The sequence below is a fragment of the Mustela nivalis genome, assembly GCF_964662115.1.
Source record: "Mustela nivalis genome assembly, chromosome: 4".
NCBI lineage: Eukaryota > Metazoa > Chordata > Mammalia > Carnivora > Mustelidae > Mustela > Mustela nivalis.
The window spans coordinates 51,326,174-51,349,843 of record NC_139023.1 but is presented as its reverse complement, the minus strand read 5'-3'; the positions used below and the strand labels follow the sequence as shown (position 1 = coordinate 51,349,843).

Here is a 23,670-nt window from a genome sequence, read left to right as displayed (position 1 = left end):
AAACTAATATAATAATACTGTATGTTAACTAATTGGAATTAAAATAAACACTTTAAAAAAAAAGACTATTGTGGAAACTCAGAGAAGTTTTTTTTATCAAGACCTCTGAGTAAATTGTCTATCCATTATCTACCCATCCCTTCCATAAGGATCTAAGGTTATAGAAGTAAGTGCTGTGCCTACGTGGTGCTTCAAATTTAGCAAAAGAGAAACATAGAAACTAAGAGTTTAATGTAGTTTGAAGTGCTATGATAAAGTGCTTTAGTTTAACAAGTTCTGTTTTAAGTGCTGGACACTTAATCCAACTCAGTGGTTCAAGGGAGGATTCTGGAACAGATGGCTCTGGAGCTGAGCTTAAATGATAAGAAGGAGTTAATCAGGTGAAGACTGATGGGATTTGTATTCTAGAAGGAGGGACATTCAGAGTGCAAGCAAAGGCATGAAGCAGGAAACAGCATGAAGTGCTTGAAAAATAACAAGTTTGATAGCAATGGAACATAAAATGGGCAAAGGAGCTCATGAGGAAGATGCAGAGAGGCCTCAGAGGCAGAGTGTCTTTTGCTGCTTGAGGAAGCCAAGACCTGCTTCTCAGAGAACAAAAATATAAGCCAAGAGTTAAAGACTGAAAGGCATTTCCAGGAGTATGAGGAGGGAAGAGCATTTGGGGAGAGAGAACAGTATATGCAAAGATGTGGCAGCTGGAGAAAGCATGAGCTATTCAAGGAACCTCAATAGTTCCTTGTGCTGGAACAGAAAATAGCAGAAGGAGGAAAAGAAGGCAGTGGTCCAATCCCATCTTTGTATCAGATTCAAAGAACTGGAGATTTTATGCTGTAGGTGATATAGAAGAATCTTGAGCATGAGTTCAACCGCCCCCCCCCCACCCATTTGGGAATACTTCAATTGTGAGAATATAAAGTAGATTGGAAGAGAAAAGGATAGGGATGAGGTTAAGATGAGACAAGTATATTGATGTAAAGAGTCCATCAAAGATGCAGGTGAGAAACCCACAGATAAGAATTTGTTGAGCCTCCATTATATACTTTCTACTGCTCTGGACCTGATAGAAATTTAAGGAAAATTCACTCTGTACTAAGGTAGAGTGGTCCCTTTTCCCAAACTGAAGAAAAGGTGAATTATACAAATAAAGCTATTTGGGGAATAGTGCATGGAAGTTTACTATTATTGTGTGATGTTGTACAATATACATCAGGACTGATTGAATTCAGATTAGGGTTAAGGTGGTAAGAATAAGTTCTAGTCTGGGCTTATAGGGAGAGATATGGGTGCATTTGGGTAAAAGAGGCATTGTGGGAGAAACAGAAATAAAATGTGAGTCAGAATCTAGAAGCTGGGATCAACATGAGTTTTCCTTGATAATGTGAAAATAGGTTGTATCAATTGTCAGTAGTTGCTAAGAATAAGTGATGCCAAATGCTAAAAATGCCACTCAGATTCAGCTCAAAGGTCACCTTTGTGAGTCCTTTCTGAAACTCCCCATCTTCTAAATGGGACTGACTACTTGTCCATATGTTCCTAGAGGGTACACCAGCATTCTTGCACAGATGTGAGACCAGGGCAATTTGCTAAACTGATGCGTTTGCATGTTCATTTGTATGTACACCCCTATTAGCCAAATCTGTGCTTCCCGTTCCCAATTACTAGCACAGCACTTGGTACACAGGTCACATTTAAGATCCTTTCTTTCATGGATGATTTGTTAAAAGAAAATGACATGCTCAAAATTGTGTCACTTAGGCCAAGTCATCGAACCAGGGCTAATGGCTCAACTAATTGAAGTTTCAACCTCCCCCAGAAATAAGTTATAAACTATCAGTCAGAATTTTTTCTTTTTCTTTCTTTCTTCCTTTTTTTTTTTTTAAATGAGAATTTGTATTCGCTCCAGCCCATCGACAAGGAAACTGCGTGTTGGAAAGATCAGGTCATTAATCCAAAGTCACCCAACAAGTAAACAAAAAAGCTGGAGTTTAAATTAAACCCACAAAGATTTGAGTCAGGAATTTTCTGATAAGCACCAATGAGGCACTCTATCACCTGAACGTTTGCCATCCCCCAGAGGAAGATGCTTTATTTTGTATAACTAATCCCTTGGTCTTCCCCCTAAGGAAATTGACTTTGCCTGGAGCCAACCATTCTTTTGCTATTAACTCCCTGCCCCACTGTCCTTTCTATAAAAACCTTCCATTTTGTACAACTCCTCAGAGCTCCCCTTTACTTGCTGCATGGGATGCTGCTTGATGCATGAGTCACTTAATAAAACCAACTAGACCTTCTTATTTACTTGATTGAGTTTTTGTTCTTTGTCAGACTGAAGGAATGACTATGTTTAGTGACAAGTATGAGAGATGGGAAGGACAATGACGGCCATGATACTAATGGTGTAAGTAGTATCGATAGATGTTGAGCTCTCTGTTCCAGTCAGCAGGCTAAGCAGAACTTTAACAAATATTTAATTTACTTCTCAAAATAATCACAATAATCAATGAGGTAGCTACTATTATTCTCCCCATTTTACATGTGGGAAAACTGAGGTCAAGGGTGGTTATAAACCTTCTCTGAGACCATGAGGCCGTTGTAAGGTAGAGAGGTATACTGACTTTAAATCAGTACCTTACTTTAAAGAACGTGATCTTACCCAGTATTCATATATTTTTCATTTTCTTTCTTTTTAAGATTTATTTATTTATTTATTTATTTTTAAGATTTATTTATTTATTTATTTATTTATTTACTTATTGTGTGTATGGGGGATGGGGACAGAGGACAGAAACTCAGACTTCATGGTGAGCATGGAGCCCAAAGTGGTGGTTGATCTCATGACCCCAAGACCAAGACCCAAACAGTAATCAAGAGCAGAATGCTGAACAGACTGAGCCACCCAGGTGCCCCACTATCTTTTTCATTTTCAAGAGAATCTAGATTTAAGATGATTTTATTAAGAAAAGAAGTTTGTTGATTCAATGTATTTGCCCTACACCCAAAAGGCTCAATATAATGCAATACTGTGAGGACCAGTATAATTGGTCAAGTTGAAATATGTCTTTATGTCTTTAACAAATACAGTAGCTAAGGGTTTATAAATTCAGTGGAAGAGGCATAATGCCATCATCCTAGTGGCAATGAAACCTAACCTGAAAATCAGTAAAAGGGAGCAACTCAGACTGTCTAGCCCAGCACTGACTCCCTGTGTGAAAAAATTATGTGGATGACTTAATTTATGTAAGCAACTCTAAATTGGCCTAGACATGTGGAGTTAGAGGAAAAGACATTTTATTCAACAAACACATACACGCTAATTCAAATTATTTGTTAATTTGGCAGATAATTTCATCAACCCCCAAAGAGGTACTCAATTCCTGTCCATTCAATGAGACTGAGGGCTCAGAAAATCTAGACAAGTTTCCAAAGAATAAGATCTCACCAACCTCAGACCCCTTATCAACAGGTTCCTTTACTGCCAACTCTAGAACAGGGATTGGCAAATTACAGTGATGCAAATCTGTCCTGCTCTCTGTCTGTATTCTCTGCAGACTTAGCATTGTTTTACATTTAAAATGACTAAAATTTTAAAAACATAATATTTTGTGACATAAAAATTTTATCAATATTCAGATTTGCATCTCTCTCCAGAAAGTTTTATTGGAACATAGCCATGAGCATTCATTTGTGTATTTCTGTGTTACAACAGAGTTGACTACTTAGAACAGACTGCTTGCAGGGTCCACAAAGTTTGGCAGGTGCCCAAGACCTCAGTGAATAACACATTGCTCATATCATGTGTTTGGCCTCTCAGATTTGTAGCTCTCAACAAAGTATTGCCCCTTGACAGCTGCATGAGGCTAAAGTGAGAAGTCATTAGAAATTTAAATTCTCAGACCCTCACCTAGATATACTAAGTCAGAAACATTGAGAGTAGAGTCCAACCATCTGAAAGTGATTCTGACACACAGTAAAATTTGAGAATCACTGGAGTAACTCAAGGAATTGGAACGTGTGATTCCAAAGTAATTACAAGGAAGGCATTTACTGGCTCCTAATTGTGCTCCAGGCACTGAGCTACGTATCTCATTTATATTTTGCATTCCCTACAACAATCTCAAAAAGTTGGGTTTATTAGACTCATTTTACAGAAAAAGGAACTGAAGCTCAGGAAGGTGAAGCAACCTGTTCAAAGTTACTGAATTAAACTTGAAACTAGATCTGTCTGCTATATACCCTACACACTTGCCCTTCTAACTCTGCTCTCCTTCTGATTCTGTCTGAGGAGAAAGCAGCCCCTTCCATTCTGAGGAAGCTGCCCTGGTTTATGCCAGACCTTGGCATTCCCTTAGTGAATATAAGCACTTTGAATTTCACAGAATATCAACCTCAGACAAGACCACTCTGTACTTTTGATCGATCAAGACAAAAAAGCAAGATTACTCTATCATTTTATGTGAGAAGAGGCAACAATATGAACCTTATTTAAACCACAAAAATGACCAAAGTTTCCCCATCCTTATTACTGCAGCTTGTTTCTTTGCCAACTGCAGCTCTAGCCTCTGTCTAGTCTATGCTACTTATAGAAGAGATTTATTAAGATCATCATAAATTAGGCTAGTTTCTTGACTTTATTTAATCCGGAGCAAAGCCCAGTTCCAAAATCATAATCCCCCAACAGAAGTGCAAAGGCACTAAGTCTGTTCTCATATCTCCTTACTGAGCTGTTCCACTGCTCTCCACGGTGTGGATTCCCTCTCCTGCAAAGAGCAGTGAGGCCAAATTACTCTACCACTGGTGTGTTCCTGATAACCCTTGGCTGGAGGCCATTGAAATGTACAACTTCTCCACCATCCTCTCTCCTCCCCATTAAGATTCCAGCTCTCTGCTCCGAGCTGGGGTGGGGAATGGGTTCTCAGAGTAAGCAAAACTGAAAAACAATATTCCCCAAACCTGTCGGTACCAAGTACATTGCCAGATCTGAAGCAGACACTTGGTATCTTAAATGGGTTAAAGGACTTTTAGAACCAAGCTGATTACATAGCCTCCAGTCTCTGTCAGTCTTTTGATTCAATGCCACCACTGTCTTCTTTCAACCTTCCTTGAAAACTTCCAATTGGATGGGCTGGCTGTTCTCTTCAAATCTTATAGAACCCTTTCTCCCTCTCATCAGACTCTTTTTTGTCTTGGATTAGTTATTCAAGTTTGTACTCTTATCAAAATGTCCTTTTGTCCTCTCTGTCCCTTCACACAGTAGGTGCTTGATACACATGTGTTTGATTTCATGTGTAAATTTAAGGCTAGGGGCGCCTGGGTGGCTCAGTGGGTTAAAGACTCTGCCTTCCACTCAGGTCATGATCCCAGGGTCCTGGGATCGAGCCTGGCATCGGGCTCTCTGCTCAGCAGGGAGCCTGCTTCCTCCTCTCTCTCCGCTTCCTCTCTGCCTCCTCTCTGCCTACTTATGATCTCTGTCTGTGAAATTAAAAAAATAATAATAAAAAAATAAAAATAAATAAATTTAAGGCCTTTTATCCCCCCCCAGTTATAAAACTGAAAGGGCTACTTTCCCAGCCAAATCAAAGCACATGTAAGCTGGGCTTTTTCAGCTTACTGCTGGATATCTCATTTGGAATTATTTCTCATGGTCATGGGGTTCTAATGAACAGCTGCTCCAGATGCCTTTGGTATGTGGGTATCTTTACTCTGAAGTGGGATTTTGATCTGAAATCTCCCTCACAGAAAAAAAAAAAAAAATCAAAACAAAACAAAACAAAAGCCAATGCAGCCAACTAATCAACAGTTTCCAGGCTACCATGGAAACTTGAAAGAGGCACTGGAGGCCCTCAATTATGCAACCTAGGAAGAAGTACACAGGCACCATTATTCTATAAGAGTAAATGGCACTCACACTGTAATGTTTTGAGTGTCTTCCTAGGGTAGATGGCATGGATAATTACATAATCAAGAGGAAAGAATAAAACTGTTTTAATTCCCTTTGACACTCTCTGTTGAATTCTGCATTGTAGACCATGTTCCTGTGTTGGCATATAGAATTACCTCACCCAGAGTCCTGCATATGGAAACTACATAAGTACCTTGCTGGCCTATGAAGATGATATACTTCTCTTTATCTATAAAAATCCAGCCTAAAAGTCAGCTCTTCCAGGGAGGCATCTCTGATCATTTCTAGCTCTTCCATTTGGACTTAATTACTTTCCATTCTTCTTCTGTATCTTGGACTTACTTATACTGATCTATCTACTGTAATGTATTGCCTTTCCTTTATATTCCCCATCTACCTAAACAAGGGAGAGTTCTGTCAGGTTAGAGACTATCTTTAATTCATCTTTGTATCCTGGGCCTAGCAAAGTGCCTGGCATATTGCAGACAAGGGAGAAATATTTTCAAAGACAAGCCACTGCCAAAACACAAATGAGCAAAGTGATGCTCATTATTGATGGGCACATGGGAGTACATTATACCACTCTCTGTACTGTGCTTCATATGATTTTCCAAAATGAAATATTCAAAATAATTGAAGATCTTGCAAAATGTCAATATACCTATCTGAACTGTTAAGTTTCCACCATAAATGGTGCTACCATATCTGTAACTACAACCTCTGTATGCTTTCCACTTCTTTTTTTTCTCTCAAGAAAGATATTTAAAACCTAACAATGTTGTCCTAAAATAAAATACAATTATGGTATCTCGGAACAAGTGCAGGCCAAAGGTATTATAGTAAACATGAATTTCTGGAAAAACTGGAAATTGACAGTTCACATTAAGTATTTTATTGAGAAGGGCAATCCATAGATTTTTGCCCCATTGTCTGTCACCTGAATTGTTCCAAGAGCATAACTAATATTTATCCTTCCATGATTTTACTACAGAATTCATCTTCACCTACTCCCAGATTGAACACCTAAAACAGTGGTCTGTCACATCACTCACTTTTCCCCCCCAACTTGAAGATTTTGAATCAATAGTTCTTCACTGGTTGAAGAATAAGTAGATACTCTTAGCATTGAACTTCAAGCCATCTCTTCAGCTACATCTCCCATTTCAACGTTCTGACACCTATGTGTGTGAATGCCACTGCCCTGATCCATGAACTTAAGGGCACAACTCATGCTCTTTGCTTAGCCTAGAATGTTCTTCTTCCCTTCTCTAACTTGGGAAGTCCTTTTCATATTACGAAGTTCTGTATAACTGTTTCCTTCCAGAATGTACCATTCCATCTATGCTTCTGCAGGCCATTTCTCTCTAATACCCAGCATTGATATTCTTCTGTCTTGTTTGGTAAATTGTTTCCTTTCCTAGACTGTAAGTTCACCGAAGGTATGTTCCTTTAATGTTCATCTTGCACACCTCTCTACCGTCCAAGCCTACCAGAGAACACTACATGCATTTAGAATTCAACAAGACATATATTATATGCTAAATGTATTAAATAATAAAATCCACTTCCTGAGTGTTCTTCATACTTTTCTTTATTAATGAGTGGATATGTGTGAAACCTCAAATCATCATATTAAAATCCCTTTAGTCTTTTGAATCCTCTTTATAAATTGCTTTTGTTTCCTAACCCTTGAATTTCAACCAAAGGAGAATTGTATTTTCAAAATGAGGTTTTTTTTATCAATATCAGAATCTAATTTAAGTGGGAGCGGAAATGTTTCTCTTTATTCTTTTTTATCCGTGGCTAATTTTCACTAGCCATTGTAGATGATAATACTATGGTAACATTGCTTTACCCCAACAAAACCACAGATCCTCTCATTCAAATAGATTCAGAACTACTTTCTAAGTAAATCAATGTATAGCCATACTAGAGAAAATGCTCCATAGTTATACCAGCAAAGAATCATTGCCCCTGAGGAGGGTATAAGAGTTCAGTGTGGCCTAAAAGAATCTCACGGCTCTGCTCTGAGCTTCATCTTCATTTCTCCACCCAAAAGAATGGTTAATTCCTTGGCCTTATTGTGGGCTAGATTTTCTAGAGCAGTCAGTGCGAAGTTTGGCAGTCTACATTGGGATAGTCTTTTGGGGAATTTTTGCCCTTTGTAGGTAGAAAGGCTGAGGGATAATTTAATAGTTTGTGGCTTTCTCTGTATTTTGTGCTTTCTTCTTATTCCTCCACTTGACTGTTGGTCAGCTTCTTACTGGAAACTACCCACAGCCTGAGAATACACAGACAGGAGGCTTCTGCCGTAGTTCTCATGGTCTTATTGAGTCTCACTGTTGGATTCTACCTGGAATAGGTATTTATAGCCATTAAGTGTACATCACAGAAAGTCAAAATGCAGTGCAGGTCTCAGAGATAAAGAAGCTCAGGAGACCACTTGGCTTGGCTACTTTTGTGCCAATTTGCCACCAGTCTATGATATAGTCAGTAGACTGGCTTAGCTCACTTACATGCCATGCTTGGATCCCACACTTGGGTTGGAGTCAACACCTTGTAGAAATTGTGTGGTTATAGTGTAATCTTTCCTATGGATGTATTTCCCCCCAGAAATCTCTCAGAGTGTTAGTGGACTGTTTAGGACAAGATATCAGAATTCAGGACATTTCCCACATAGATTTTCATTCACTCTCTTTTCCAATACCAGAGAAAAGAAGTAAGTAGAAAGTGTGGTATGGTAGAAAAACTAAAACCATATGCTGCTTAGCAGTCTTTGGTTTTGGTCCTGTCTTTCCTCCAGTTGGTTTTGCCTCTGGTAGATCAGTTAACCTCTTTGGTTTGTAGCTGTTTCCTATGTAAAATGAAAGAGTTGAACTAGATCAGCATTTTCTAATATGTACTTCAGAACAAAAAATGATAGACTTGTCAAGTAAAATGGGTTATTCCTCATGTATGGTGGTACCAGCATCTTTGAATTTAAGCACGATGGTGACTTTTATATTGAGCCCAAATTGCTCCCAGCTTATTGGACATTTTACATAATAGCTATAAAAGTGTAGGCGCATCATCTATATGTGTGTGTTTGCAAAGAAATATCAAATCTTTTATGGAAATGGATATTAGTTGAAAATGAATATGGATATCTACCCCAAAAAAGACATTTCAGACTAGCACAAAAATCTGTGATTGTAGTTGAGGGAGTCAGGTTTACAATTCTACTTTTCAAATTGTTGGAACTCAAATTTGAAGTTTTCATGTGAAAATCTTCAACTTTAAGTGACATAAAATAGAAGTTAAGAAGAAAAGCGGAGTCATTTGCAGGGGTCTTAAACCTTAAATGCATTCATTATCAACATGGGCAATAAAAGAATAAAAGTGCTACCTTATAGCACTGGGAAGGTTGACTTCCTCAGTATCCCCATGGCTGTTGTCATTTAGCAAATATTTCACCTGGCTATGAGACCAAGCCCTCTGGAGTATTATCCATTAAATTTGGGGGCTATTGCTCAGCCAAGTTCAGAAAACAAAAACTAATATGGTGACAAAATTTAACAAACGGAAACTATTCCCATTATAGAAATTGAAATGATCTCATCTGCATTTTATTACAATACCACAATGCACAGGTTGCTCTGTAGCACTTGAAGAAGTTTGCTGGTGCATTGTTTTCCTTCCAGAGGTTAAATAAAATCACTGTGTAATATGAGAAAAGGAAGAAACTAATTTCTGAGGTTTTACTTAATCCCATGATGACATTGTTCTCTTGTGTGCCTAAGCAGAGCTTGTCACAGAGTGAGAATATTTACAAGAAGATATGAAAATTACGTGGGAACTTATGTTTTTACAGAGGTCTAAATAGTTAGAACCTAACAAACTCACTTTGTTAAAAAAAAAAAAAAAAACTTCCTAAAGATAAGATACATTGACCATTATAACATATTAACAGAAACAACCTGTATACCGGATGTAGTTTGGGATGATGTCGTTATAGCCATCAGGTGTTAGCTCCTGCAGTTAGAAAGATGAGAAGCATGGCAGGCTTAAATATTTCCATCATCTTCCAACATTACACACAACATGAGAAGTGAACAATCATAAAAAACTCGGCAATAAAAGATCCTTCCCATATCTGGAAGGAATACTAACAAGTGTCTTAGGAACTACTTTCTTTTGCTTGGGAAGAAAGGAGAGCTTAGATGTAGAATTGACCTTGGATGTCGAGGTTTAAATATTTCAAAGTATCTTATTTCAGTAGAAAAATTATTTCATGAAAAAAAAAGTGCATATATATGGTATATATGTTTCTATATTCACACATACACACATCTATTCAAATTATTAAAGCAAAGTCAGTCAACATTTTTACCCCACCTTTAATAAGGTGGAGTATATCCCCACCTTATTTTATTAATAAAATTGATTTGAGTAGTAAAATTTATATTAGATGGATAAAATATTTGTTGATAGCAACAGTGATGCCCTGTGCATATGGGTTCCCACTCAAGAGATGAGCAAAGTGGCTCATTGGGAAATGTAAATGAAACACTTTTGCAAATTAAGTGCTCAAGAACATTTTTGCCAAACACCCATTAACTCAATTTTAACTGAAAAGCCTACCCATTTTACATCATAATCAACAACCCAACTCCACCCCCACACCTCCTACTTAATGAGGCACATACAGATATTTCCCTCATAAATCAGGGTACTCCTCCAGAGAATAAAATTCCTAATGACATTAAGGCGTGGTAGCCATCATGAACTTGACAACCAAAAAACAACCTGTATTACCACCCCATAGTAGAGAGTCTTAACTTCGCACCTTGGAAATATATTTAACCCACAATATCACCCTACACTCAAGAGCTTTCAAAGAGAAAGAAGTATCCCTTCCCTCCCAGTGTCAGATATCTGGGTAAACAGACATGAACTGTCCAGTGCTAGGCTGCTCCACGGCAAACATGCATATTTTAAAACTTTTACTTTGGGTATCAAGCCTCCTCAACTTCTGCAGTTTCTGTATCCAGTTCCGAACCAGACCTGACCAACCGCACAGAGTGGGAGCGACCACTTTACCTTCCGAAAAATCAATCAGTCCCAGCAAATGAAGCAGCTTCAGAGATGCACATATAATCACAACAATACCCACTGTTTGCAGTCCTTCCGACTCCCACTCGAGAGTCAACATCTTTCAAGCTGGCAGGGCATCCCAGCCTCCGGACCCCTTTGGAGCGGAGGGAGTTAATTAGAGAATCCGAGCAGTCTCTGGCTTGGAACAAAGAGTCGCGAGGGGGAAAAGTGAGCAGCTCCTCGCAGACGCACCGGGCGGAGCAGCGGCCCCCCGGGGTGAGGACCGACCGGGGCTGGAGTCCAGCCTCTCATGCTGATGCCGGCATTTCCTAGCGGGGTCCCCCAACCAGAGCGCGCCTGCCTGCGGGCTCTGCGCTGCCGCCAGCGGGTACTTGGACTTAGAGCTGTGAGGGGAGCATCTGTTGGAGAGCGGGAGACTTTGCTCTGTCGGTGGAGAGGAGGGACACTCCCAGGAAACTTGCCCTGGAGAGCACGGCGGCGCTCCACGCGCTGACGACGCGGCGCGGGCTGAGCAGGCTGGCTGCGCGCTAGTTTGCTGCCTGGGAAGCCAGCGAATGCCCCCTTTTTGCCCAAGCAGCGGCTCTCTCCTCCCAGAGCTCGCGCCGCCAGACAGCTCAGCCCCCTCTCGGGATGCTAGGGCAGAATCGGCTCTCGTGGCTGCTGCCTGGAGCCTTTGTCAGAAAGCTCCCGTGGAAGCCCGTGGGTAGTTTTTCTGGGGAGAAAAGTGCAGGAGCAAAAGAACCACGATTGCCTTTGTCACCAGGAGCATCCAAGCTGCTTCCCACCTGCCACTCCACTGGGGCTGTCTGGTCCCCTCGGACACAATGAGAACATTATTAGGAAGATTGATTTGGTCCTTGTATTTTACAAACAGGAATGGTTGGAGAGCAGGGCAGAGCAGGACCTTGTAAGAACACTGATGTTCAGTAACTGCCCCCTGGAGGGGGGAATCACACTATCCTCCTTTCAACTCTTGATTCAGCCTCTCTCAAAACCAAGTTTCACAAACTTGCCTGATGATAAAAATCACACAAGATGCTTGTTAAAAATATTCTCTTGTGGAAAGCCTGATTCAGAGGATCCTGGAGTTTGTATTGTATTCTTTTAAAAAAAGATTTTATTTATTTATTTGAGAGAGAGAGAGTGGGATGAGGGGTTAAGGGAGAAGCCGACTCTCTCGCTGAGCAAGGAGCCCAGTATGAGTCATGGGACTCCCGGATCATGACCCCAGCCAAAGGCAGCCACTTAACTGGCTGAGCCACCCAAGTGCCCTTGGAGTTTGTATTCTTCTTCTTCTTCTTCTTCTTCTTTTTTTTTTTTTTTAAGATTTTTATTTATTTATTTGACAGAAGGAGATCACAGAGAAGCAGGCAGAGAGGGAGGAGGAAGCAGGCTCCCCGCTGAGCAGAGAGGCCCATGCAGGGCTAGATCCCAGGATCCTGGGATCATGACCCAAGCCGAAGGCAGAGGCCTCAACCCACTGAGCCAAGCTAGATGGTTCTTATCAGGGAAGCAGGGGTCATGATGTCTTGAAGGATCCCATGGGGTATATTATTCCAAGCCACACCAAACATCCCAGCCAGCTTTGTGGGAATGGTCGTAGACTCTGGTCTACACCAGAAACACACTGGCTTAAACACTCTGGATTTTTTCTTTTTCTTTTTCTTTCTTTTTTTTTTTTTTTTTTTTTTTCACTCTGCTAAAACCAACCCCAGCCCTTGGAACTCACTACAAAAACCAGGGTTTATGAATAATATCTTGGACTTTGGGGGGCATTTCCTTGTTCTGTTACTTTCTTGTGTGATTTTCCGCAAGTAGCTTAGGCTCTCTGAAAACAGGTCATTTTCTGCGAAGTTGAGATTATAATACTTTGTTTAAAGTACTCTGTTTAAAGAGAAATGTGAGAATTAAGTGTGGTTGTAATAATGGTTACCATTTACCAAGCATTTAGTATGTGCTGATCAATAGTATAGGGATTTATCAACAATGAACTCCTCCCCACAATTCTGTGTGGTGCGTTTTATAATCATCTTCATTTTATAGGCAAGGAAACTGAAGCTTAAAGTGGTTAACTTACTTGTCAAAGCTGTGGTGGGCACAGTACTTGGTAGACAATAGGCATTCATTCGTTTGTTTATTTCTTAACATTTGTTAACCTGCTACAACGAGCTCTGAACAGTACTTGAATGATAAAGTCCCACCTTATCTCGTGCGGGCATATGGTATAATAAAGGAGGTATGAAATTGAAAGTGACTGAGAAATGCACTAGCACTTGAAAAGATCTCTCTATGAAGTACAGTGGGGGCACAAGAATGAAAATCCAACTCCACCTGGGGAAAGATGAGTGGTGGGAACGGGAAGGAGACTTTACAGAGGTGGTAATCATTGAAAATGGTAGCTTTCATTATTATTAGAAGTTATAAATAAGACAAAAACAGAGAGACAAACCATAAGAGACTCTGAATTATAGGAAACAAACTGAGGCTTGCTGGAGGGGAGGTGGGCAGGGGGCTGGGGTAAGGGTGATGGGCATGAAGGAGGTCACTTGATTTGATGAGCACTGGGTGTTATATGCAACTAATGAATCACAAAATTCTATCTCTGAAAGTAATAATACAGTATATGTTAAATTGAATTTAAATTAAAAAATCAAGATAAATAAAAAAGAACTTATCTAACATACACAGGCTTTGGGGTACACAGGCTTGGACTAAATTCTGGTTCTGTTGCTTGCTTGCTGTGTGATCTTGAGGAAACCACTCCATCTCTGTCAGTTTTCTAAGTGCAAGATGGGAGTGTGACTGCCCACTTCTCATCCTTACTGTGAGAGTTAACTGTGGAGAGCTGAGCCCAGTGCCTACAAGACAGATGGCAGATGTGGGATTACAACAGCAGGGCCAACTCCTTAGAGGCTCTGCTGGGTCCAGGTGGATGAAGGGACCTTGCTCCTCCTTATCATCCTCTCTTCTAAGACGGGTTTCAGTCCTTCCCCCATGAAGACTTCCTGACCTACCAGGCTATTTTTCTCCTCTGGGCATCAGGAATACACTTAGACCACTAAGTTGGCTTTATAACAGTGCTTTTTTTTTTTGGATTTTATGTCTTTGAGAAATATCTATCTATCTGCCCAACCACCAATCTATCTAAGCATGTTATTTTCAGTTTGTAAGCAAATCAGTGCAGGGGAAGCGGTTCTCGAAAGTTGATGGGTAAAGAGATGTTTTAAGTAACCATTCTCTGAAATTCCTGAGAGTATTTGATGAGAGGACATCAAAAAAATTTTTTAAAGAGTTGCAGAAATTAATTAGGTCAAGTTAACTCTGTCTGTTTTAACCCTATATGATTTCATATTAAAATAAAACACAGCTAAGCAGCTATAGGTGCAGATTTTTTCTAAATTTTTATTTATTTATTTATTTATTTTTAGATTTCATTTATTTATTTTGAGAGAGAGGGAAAGGGAGAGAGAGAATGAGCAGTTGGAGGGAGAGGAAGAAGCAGGGAGCCCGATTCAGGCTCCATCTCAGGATCCTGACATCATGACCCGAGCCTGAGTTAGACACTTAACCTACCTAGCCTCACAGTTGCCCCTAGATGCTGAATTTAAACACTGCTTTGTCTGACTACCAAATTCATTACATTCCCTTTATATCCCTTAGCAAATTTTAGCAAATAGTTACCAATCGATCTCTTGATTTATACCCTTAAGCAAATAATTTTTGAGTTGTCACATCGCATTTTCCCGGAAAGAAATCTCCACCATCTTTGAAATTCACAGAAAGACCTAGGGATATAATTTTGTTAATCCCAGGCAAGACTTCACTTTAGGACAATGGCATTCCTATATAAAATCCATGAGATGAGAGTTTTGATGACCCAGCCAAACCTTATCTGTACTGGCTACCCTTACTAAGCTCTTCCTGTTAACTCCAGCTACAGTATATTCTGGCTCTTGAGAATGCCAGGGTCTCTTTCACGTACCACCCTCATGGCAGGATTTTGTAAACTAATAGTGTCATCCATGAGTTTCATGCATCATCTGACCAGTCTAGGGAAATGGGGGACACTTGAAGAAGAATGTTTTTCTAGGGCCATCTTAGGAAAGAACAGTTGGCTATACATTATTAAAAAAATAATAATAATTCCAGGTGATGGCTTTATTATTTTATTACAGTAGCTTATTAGCCCCAACCTAGTTTGTTATGTTAAAATATGCCTCTCTATCTCTAACTATTCTCAGGTTTGCCAATTCTTTATATTATAATGGATGTCCAGCAAAGGTCTGTCTTCTATACCAAAAGAAAAGAATACCAAAGGAATAAACTAACAACTCTTGCTCACTTACCCTAATCTAGGCACATGTACTTAACATGTATAAGCTCATTTAATCTTACCCTAAGCTAATGAGAAAAGTGTTATTATCACCATTGCAAAAAATAAAAATAGATAAAACCAATGATCATCAAGATTATTTTTACAGTTACATTCAATAAGGGGCACAACCATGATTTATATCTGATTTACTCCATTATGGTGGCTGACAGTTATGTAGAAGGTCTAAGTTTCAGGTACTATGCTAAAATCTTCATGCTTATAACTAATTTAATTCTTTCATAATTCTATAAGATCTATATTATTTCTCTGGTTGTAAGGATAAAGTTGAAACTTTAAAAGATTAAGCAACTGGCCTGAAGTCTTATAGATAGGACTTGGCAGAGTTGGGCTTGAGCTTGGGTATCCTGGGTCCAAATTTTGCACATGGTGTCATTCACTACTGCACTCTTGGGCCTCCCTGTACCTTGATGAATGGTTCTCTAACTGGGTTTCTGCTCAGGGGTTGTGCTGGGGAAATATTGCCAGATACTCTTGGGAAAGTAAAAAAAATAGACTTCAAAGAGGCATGCCCAAGCCAATGACCCCTCCTGAAAAAGAGAGAGAGGGGGGAAGTAGAAGTCAGAGTAGACTTTCAATTTCCTTGCACTGACCCATTGCATTATTTTAAATAATCTCAAAAAGGATGATTTGCCTGAAACCCAAAATTAATCATGTCCCCCTCTTTGTTTTAGCTTCAGTTTGAAATTTAGCTTCAGTTTGAAATTTCACTAGGTGATGTTCCTTGGTTTTTAAGAAGTGTTCTTCATCCTATTGACATCATACAAATACCAAAATAAATATAGTGAAGTTGAGAAAAAAAAATTAATTAGATAGATTTATCTATCTACCTATTATCTCTCCAAAAATATAAATAGAATAGCAATGCATATAGGATATGCTAAGTCAAACTTAAATTTAAAATTATTAGTTTTTATTTGTATAAACACTTAGAGTTCAAATAATCCAATCTTTTTATTTTAAGGAGGCTTATAAGTGAGGTACAGAAAGCAGAACTGGCTTGTTCATGTTCAAAAACCTTGGAAAATGGACAAAATGAGCTTGACTCACCTAGCTTGTCATGATACTGAATTGTTAACTGGGATGATCCACTGAGAAATTAGAAAGAAATCAACTTCTGAAAGAAAAATGTTCTACTCTCAGTAAACAGGAGGAAAGAGAAGCAAGACCTCCATGTGGTTGGCATCATCTAGAAGGTCCTACTGAAGAGAGAAGCCTAATTTAGGTTTTTGAAAACAAGTGAGGAGAGGAGGAATGATTTTCTAGGAACAGAAATGGGCACCCACTAGGGCAAAAGCTATGATGGTAGCATAGCTCCATTGAGGCCTCTGAGGCAGGGAAGAAAAATGCAAGTGGAAAATTGTTGTAAGAGGCCTCTTAACATCTGCATAGAACAAGGAATGACGATAAGGTTGGTATGTGAAACTTAGTGTCTCTTTTACTTTTAAGATTTTTCTTACCAAATGATGAAAGCTATTCACCCTCAGTGAATTCTGTTCTGTCCCCACCCTAAAGGGTATCACGTCCATCTGTCTTGGGTCTTCTCAATTACTTGGAAAGATCCCTAAATATTCTCCAGATAAACTTTCCACTCAAACATGCCAGGACTCAACGCTGTTTCACTTAGTTGCAGGGTTCATTCCGAAAGCTTCCTAAATGTGTCTAGAATGGATTTCTTTAAAATATGTATACCTTTATCCATTAAACAATTAAGCATCCAACCTTCAGGCTTGAGTGCCTATCAAATCCATAAAGGAGGAGGGGCTATCTCCCACTTGAAAAACTGCCAACAATGTTGCACTAATGTATCTTAAAAATTATATTCATGTATCTTGTGATCCAAGTTTATGTTATATAATCTTCATATAAACAAATTAGAAGATTATTTGGAAATTTAACTGGGAAACGTTCTTGAGAATATAATCTTTCCCTGAGATTTATGACCTTTTTCCTGCTCTGATTTCCCTTTCCTAGGCCATCTGGACTAAACTGTGTGGGCTTCTGGGTTCACCCATTTAATCCAGCATACAACTTTGGCTGTCATGTCACAGATCTTTTTCTCTTTTCTCTCTAAAACAGTCTTTGCCATACACCACTATAATTGGCTGACTTGAGGGCAGTGATTTTCATGGATAATAATAATAATGATGATGATGATAATCCTTTGCTTTATTATGATATAATTAGGATTATAGTATTGAAACCCTCCTGTGTAACAGTGTACTATACACATTACATGAACTATCTCATTGAATCATCACAACACCTATTACAGATGAGGATGCTGGAATGCCAAACCTTAAGTAACTTGCCCAAGATTATGGAAAAAAAAAAAATCAGAATATGCCATTCCAAAATATGCCACCTTGGCGTAATGATTTTGTGGTGCTGAAGGCATTTGAGAATCACCAGATGCAAGAAGAGTTCTCAGTCCTCCTCTTATCTACCTAACTGTGGCATAAATTTCCCTTTGTGAAGCTACCCACTCCTTCTCCTATGCCAGGAATCAGAGAGCAACTCTTATCACTGGAGATGGAGAGTGAGCACAAAGATGAGCCTGCATAAACAAGCTTCACTAAAAGAAGCCTTATCTTCTTAAGTTTCTCTCATATATTTCCTAGTCACTTCCCTGTGATCTATCATCCCTTGAAGCCCAAACTCCCTTTCTTTTGTTAAAATGGCACATAAGCCCTGGAATCTAATTACTTGTTTCTATGAGTTTCACTTCTTTTCTGTGAACTTCCATATATATATAAAATAAAAATTGTATGCCTTTTCTCCTATTAATCTATCTTCTGTTAATCTAATTTGCAGGTCTCCAGAAACTGAACCTAAGAGGGTAGAGGAAATGTTTTTCCTCCCTGATAATTACTAGAAGTTAAGGAACTGGGATTTAACCTCAGGATTTCTCACCCATGAGTCAGTGTTCTTATATCCTTGTGGTGCCTTTGTAAAGATCACTACTGTTTTTTTTTTTGTTTTTATTGTGGCCTTATGAAACAAAGAGAAACAAGATTTAAAGTGCAAATGGCTTCCAGAAAGGTAGCACATGCTGTGGCCCTTACCTCTTGTTGAAATGTAAATGTTTCACATCAAGCTCTTTCCTGGAAGCCAGATCAAGAAAGCAAAGAAAGGAGAAACAAGAGGAGGGAAGGGACTCAGAGGAGACAGGCAAAGGAACAGGAGAGAAGAGAGAAAGAAAATGAAGGGTGCTGAGGAAAGAGGCAAGCAATCCTCCATGGCAGCCCGGGTGACAGAGTCAAGAGTACACAGCTGAATGTAGCCTGTTTTCTACTTGTGAGATTCTCAGACTTGCAGGCAGATGAGAGTTAAATAGGAGTAAAGCAGACTATAGGAAAAGGTTGAGCAAGGGGTTATTTCGCCCTGAATTCGCCCTCCTTCCCTGGTCTGTCAAGCTCTGGAGCACTTAGCAATGCCAGCTATCTCTTTAGGTCTACCTTCTCAGCCATAGCCTGGAAATTGAATAGGTAGCTTTTAAAGCATGAATACTAGTGATCTCCCTGGATATGGCATGAGCCATAGCTAGGTCACGAGGCCTTCAATATCTTTTCAAAGTCCTGTGATGCCTTCCCATTCACTTGTGGCAGGGCCCTGCTGCTCCAGATTGATTGCTTCATTGGCTTGGTTCTCTCTGTTCTTGGGCATGAGATTCCCATAGACTGACTAGGGTGTTCTCTGAGCTGCACTGGCTCATTTCCTGTCCTGCAGCAGCACTTTGGGAAAGAAAGCCCAATAGGTTTGAACTGGAATGCATTTCAAATCTCCAGGGACAGTGAATAATTATCTTGAATATGCTTTGTTGTATAAAGAGTTGGAGGGATATCTGGAAAGAATTATTCGTAGAAGTCTCAATGTCCTTTTGTGAGAGCACTTCTAAATCAATTTTGTTTCTTTGCTAGTTCATTCATCCTCTCATTCACATGTGTGCATGTATACACACATACATACACATGCGTGCACACAAACACATACATACACAAACACAAGATTGCCACCATTGTTTCTGTCACTTGCAAAGTCAGAACAGGGAAAGCCCTAGTGAATACAGAAGTCCCTTTTCCCTGAACTTAATGTGTGCGCATTCCTGCTGAGGATGAATAAACACATAGTAAATGTTCAGTGAATGCCTACAGAGTATATGTTTAGAATGTAAGGTATAGGTCATGGTAGGTATTTTTTCTCTAAATGCGAGTAGCTCTCTGAAAAGTGACTGGCCCAGGCTGGACAACTAGGATTTGTAGCCAAGTCTTTGGATTCTTAGTTCATTGTTTTTTCCATTGTAACATGGAATTAAGGCATCTACCTAATATCTAGGAAGGATAGAAGCAAGGAAGAACCATGCACTACAGAAGAGAAAGGTTTCTTCTAGTGAGAACAGAGAAATCCATAAGAAAGAGAAGACATGGTGAATTAGGCATGAAGATGAAGCCTAATATTATATATGTCCAGATTCTGTTCATGAGTGTTAGCCTTTGCTAGTGTTTCCAAATCAGCTACATCTTAAGACTTGGTTCTGGCATCCACTACAAACAAGCAGACAGAGAAGCTGGGGGCTGTATCTGTGAATCTTTTTGGTGAAAGGAACTAAACTTCATTTGGAAAAAAAGAGAGGCAAAGGAAAAATGTTCTCCCTACCCGAGCTCCAAAATCAGAGGCTTGGAGAGCTGGAAAGGGAATCATTTCTCTTCTGAGAATTACATATTTCCCAGAACTTACATTTGGTCAGTGTTGTAGTTTGTCTCTGCTGGAGATTCCTTGTTTTCAATGACTACACTTAAATTATTGCAATGTTGAAATCAGTTAGTATCAGTTTCCTATTGCTGCTATAACAAATTACCACAAAGTTGATGGTTTAAAATAACACAAATTTATCTTCGTCCAGCTCTGAATGTTAGAAGTCTGAAATGGGTCTCATTTGGCTAAAATCCAGGTGTTGGCAGGGTTGTCTTTCTTTAAAAGTCTCTAGGAAAGAAACTGTTGCCGGGCCTTGATCAGATTCTGGAAACTGCTTACACACCTTGGCTGTGGTTACCTCCATCCTCAAAACCAGCAGTGGCCAGCTAAGTCTTTCCCTGGCAGTATCATTCTGAACTTGACTCTTCTGCATCTCTCTTTCGCTTATCTTGTGATTACATCAAGCCTGCCTGGATTATCCAGGATAACCTTCCTATTTTCAGGTCAGCAGAATAGCAATCTCAATTCTACCTGAAACTTTAATTATATTTTCCATGTAACCAGCATATCCATGGGGTCTTGATGATTAGGATGCAGACATCTTTGGAGGACCATTATTATGTCTACCTCACAGTTAATAATATGAATAACCTGTAAACCCTGCTTTAAATAGGAAAAGAAAAGCTAACCCCTAAACTAAACCCCCAAATTTAGACTCTACTTCATCAAAAACGAGTCACTTAAGATATGTGTATGAGCATGTGTGTGTATGTGTGTGTGTGTGTGTGTGTGTGTGTGTTTAATGTACAGAAAGAGAACCTTCTCTTTCAGAAGGAAAGAGCAGCTTTTTTTTTTTTTTTAAATATTTTATTTATTTATTTGACAGAGAGAGATCACAAGTAGGCAGAGAGGCAGGCAGAGAAAGAGGAAGGGAAGCAGGCTCCATGCTCAGCAGAGAGCCCGATGCGGGACTCGATCCCAGGACCCTGAGATCATGACCCGAGCCGAAGGCAGCGGCTTAACCCACTGAGCCACCCAGGCGCCCCAGAAAGAGCAGCTTTAATTAGCATTCTTATCTCTGAATTTCCAATTTTCACTAAGAAAGGACTCTGAAGAAATTTCAAAATGCTAAGAAAGAACACCAAACAATTGAGAAGATATAAGCTAATGCTCAGACCCAGGGACAGTCTATTTCATTTTAGTGGTCAAAAGCAGTTTGATGCAGAGCAGGTATATCCTGTAAGCCCAGAACTAACCTAGGAACTGCAGGAGATAGAACATCAGAAAAGAAATAACTGGGATAATGTTCTTCCTTTACAACACTTCCAGGAGGATCACAAAAGATAATGGAGGAGGAGGTGCTTTCTAAATTGTGGAAGAAACACTCGGGGAATGCTTTAATTAACTGGCCCAGATGCCCTACGATGGATTAGACTAGCACTGAACCAAAATCTTCAGCAACGAGGTATTCATTTTACTTCAAGCTGTCAGTCCTCTGGACACAAGTCACAGACCATGACTTTCTGAAAGACTATTCACTTCAATAACAAAACTATGACAAATGAAGAGTTTTCTCCTTTGAAGATCCATAAGATGCTTCCTCCTCAAAACATTGCATGTAAATGGGCTGAAATGTTACACATGTTCATTAAAATCACCATTCACACTGTCCAAACATCTACATCAATCCAGGATTTTGTTGTAATTTTATGCAGATATGTACTTTTGCAAACTTTTTCTCACTTATTCCTTATATCAGTCCATCTTCAAAATGAGAAAATTGAGGTTATAAGGGGTACTTCATCCACAGTCAAAGAGCAGCAGCAAAACTGGGTTTAAAATTATGCATTCTGGCTCCACACCTCATGTTGCATTTTTTTCATCTCTAGCATTTACAGAATGATTTTTCCTGTGTTGGGTGCTGTGCTAAGTGCCTCATATTCATGATTTATAAAAGGAGGATAATAAAAGCGTGTACCTACTATTGCTGTCAGGGGCAATAAATAGATTAGTATATTGTACAGTTAAAGCATTCAGGGTATGGTAGACTACACAGCAAGAGCTCTATTTACAAAAGTAATCATAACTATTTCTTCACAAGCCAGCGCCAAGGCATTTCTATTGTTATGCCTCTTTGACAAAAGAAGAAACTGTGATTCAGAAGGGCTAAGACACTTGTTACAAACTGCTGTGTGATCAAGCAAGCCATGAGAACCTGTTTTTAATCACACAAGTCAGCTCAGTCTGTCTGTCAGGGCTCAGTACTTTGAAACAGAGACCCTCCTGGTCACTCAATTAGTCCTGGATTTCCAAGCAAGGCAGAGCATAAAGTAACCAAGCTGCACAATTGATAATCGATCTGGAAAGATCCTCAGATTTCAGATGCTGGGCTCAGTCATCATTTCTTTATTTGAGAACTTTGGCTTTCAAATAATTTCCATCTCATTTCATTCATGCATTTATTCATTCATTCTTCAAAAAAGGCTGACATTGATTATGTGCCATGCAAAATATGCAAGGTACTGTGGGGGATGAATAGCTTGAAGAAACTTATCGTCTAGACGGGGAGGTAAGGAATGCACATAAATCACTAAATCCATGGAAGAAGATTAATGTCCATAAGAATGTATTTCAAGAGTCCTGGGAATTCGAAAGAGGAAGGGAGTAGAGAAGTAGGAAGGTTGGGGTTCATCAGGGACTGCTTCCTGGAATCTGGTTGATTCATAATAGTTCAATCATTCCTTCAATGAATCAGTCAACATGCATTGAGTGTCCACTATGTACTAAAATATGCAAGACCTCTCAGTATAACCCAATCATTAACTTCTGTGGGTTCTAAAATATAACCTTTATAGTATTAATTCTCATCAAGTCTTCTAATATAGTCTTACACCCAAACCACCATGCAAGAAATACACAGCTGATTTCCTACTTTCACTTTTATACACTATTACACAGTAGTCAGATTAAAAAGTGTGTTTTTCATATAACTCCCCTGTGATAGCCTTTCAATAGTTGTCCATTACATTGGGAATGACATTCCAATTCCTCACCATGCATTGGCCTCTCTTTGATCTCAACCAAGACCAATTTTATTCTCAACCCCCGCCCTCACACCCACAGCTCTTTCTTCATTTAGCCTTTCAGTTCTCTGACTAAACCAGGATTATCCCTGCCTAAGGCCTCTGTGCTTTTGATCCCTCTTTCCCTCATACCGCCCCCCCCACCACTTCTTATTTCTTGATCTTTCTCATCACTAAGTTCTAGACTAAATGCTCTCTTTTCACAGTATTGTGGCACCTAGAAGACTGCTTGGCCATATAGGCTTTTCATAACTATCTGTTGACTAAGTAAGTGAATGAATGAATGACATCAAACAGGGTTCTTCCCCCATGCACTCAATCAAAGCTGGATGCACAGTCTCAGCAATGGTCATAACCAGAGATTAGAAGCTAGCTTCATTTTACAGTGCAGAGGTTTCAGGAGAGAATTCACCAGACTGGAAATGTGGGAGAGACCAGACTGTGAAGAGTTGCAAGAATCTCTGAGAGAGTTGAATGATGAAGATTTAATTAACGTTACTGGA

General features: G+C 39.5%; 1 protein-coding gene across 5 annotated transcripts in view; it reads right to left on the bottom strand.

Moving 5' to 3' along the window:
• The window catches only part of KCNIP4 (potassium voltage-gated channel interacting protein 4), a 1,147,911-nt gene that overhangs the window by 215,111 nt on the left and 909,130 nt on the right, over window positions 1-23,670 (bottom strand). The window contains exon 1 of one of the 5 annotated variants that reach the window (XM_082728684.1): window positions 10,982-11,603. The exons of the other annotated variants lie outside the window; for them this stretch is intronic. Coding sequence (XP_082584810.1) covers window positions 10,982-11,093 — 112 coding nt within the window. The 5' untranslated portion in view covers window positions 11,094-11,603. Of the gene's footprint in view, window positions 1-10,981; window positions 11,604-23,670 lie in introns of those variants that run through there. 5 annotated transcript variants of the gene reach the window in all.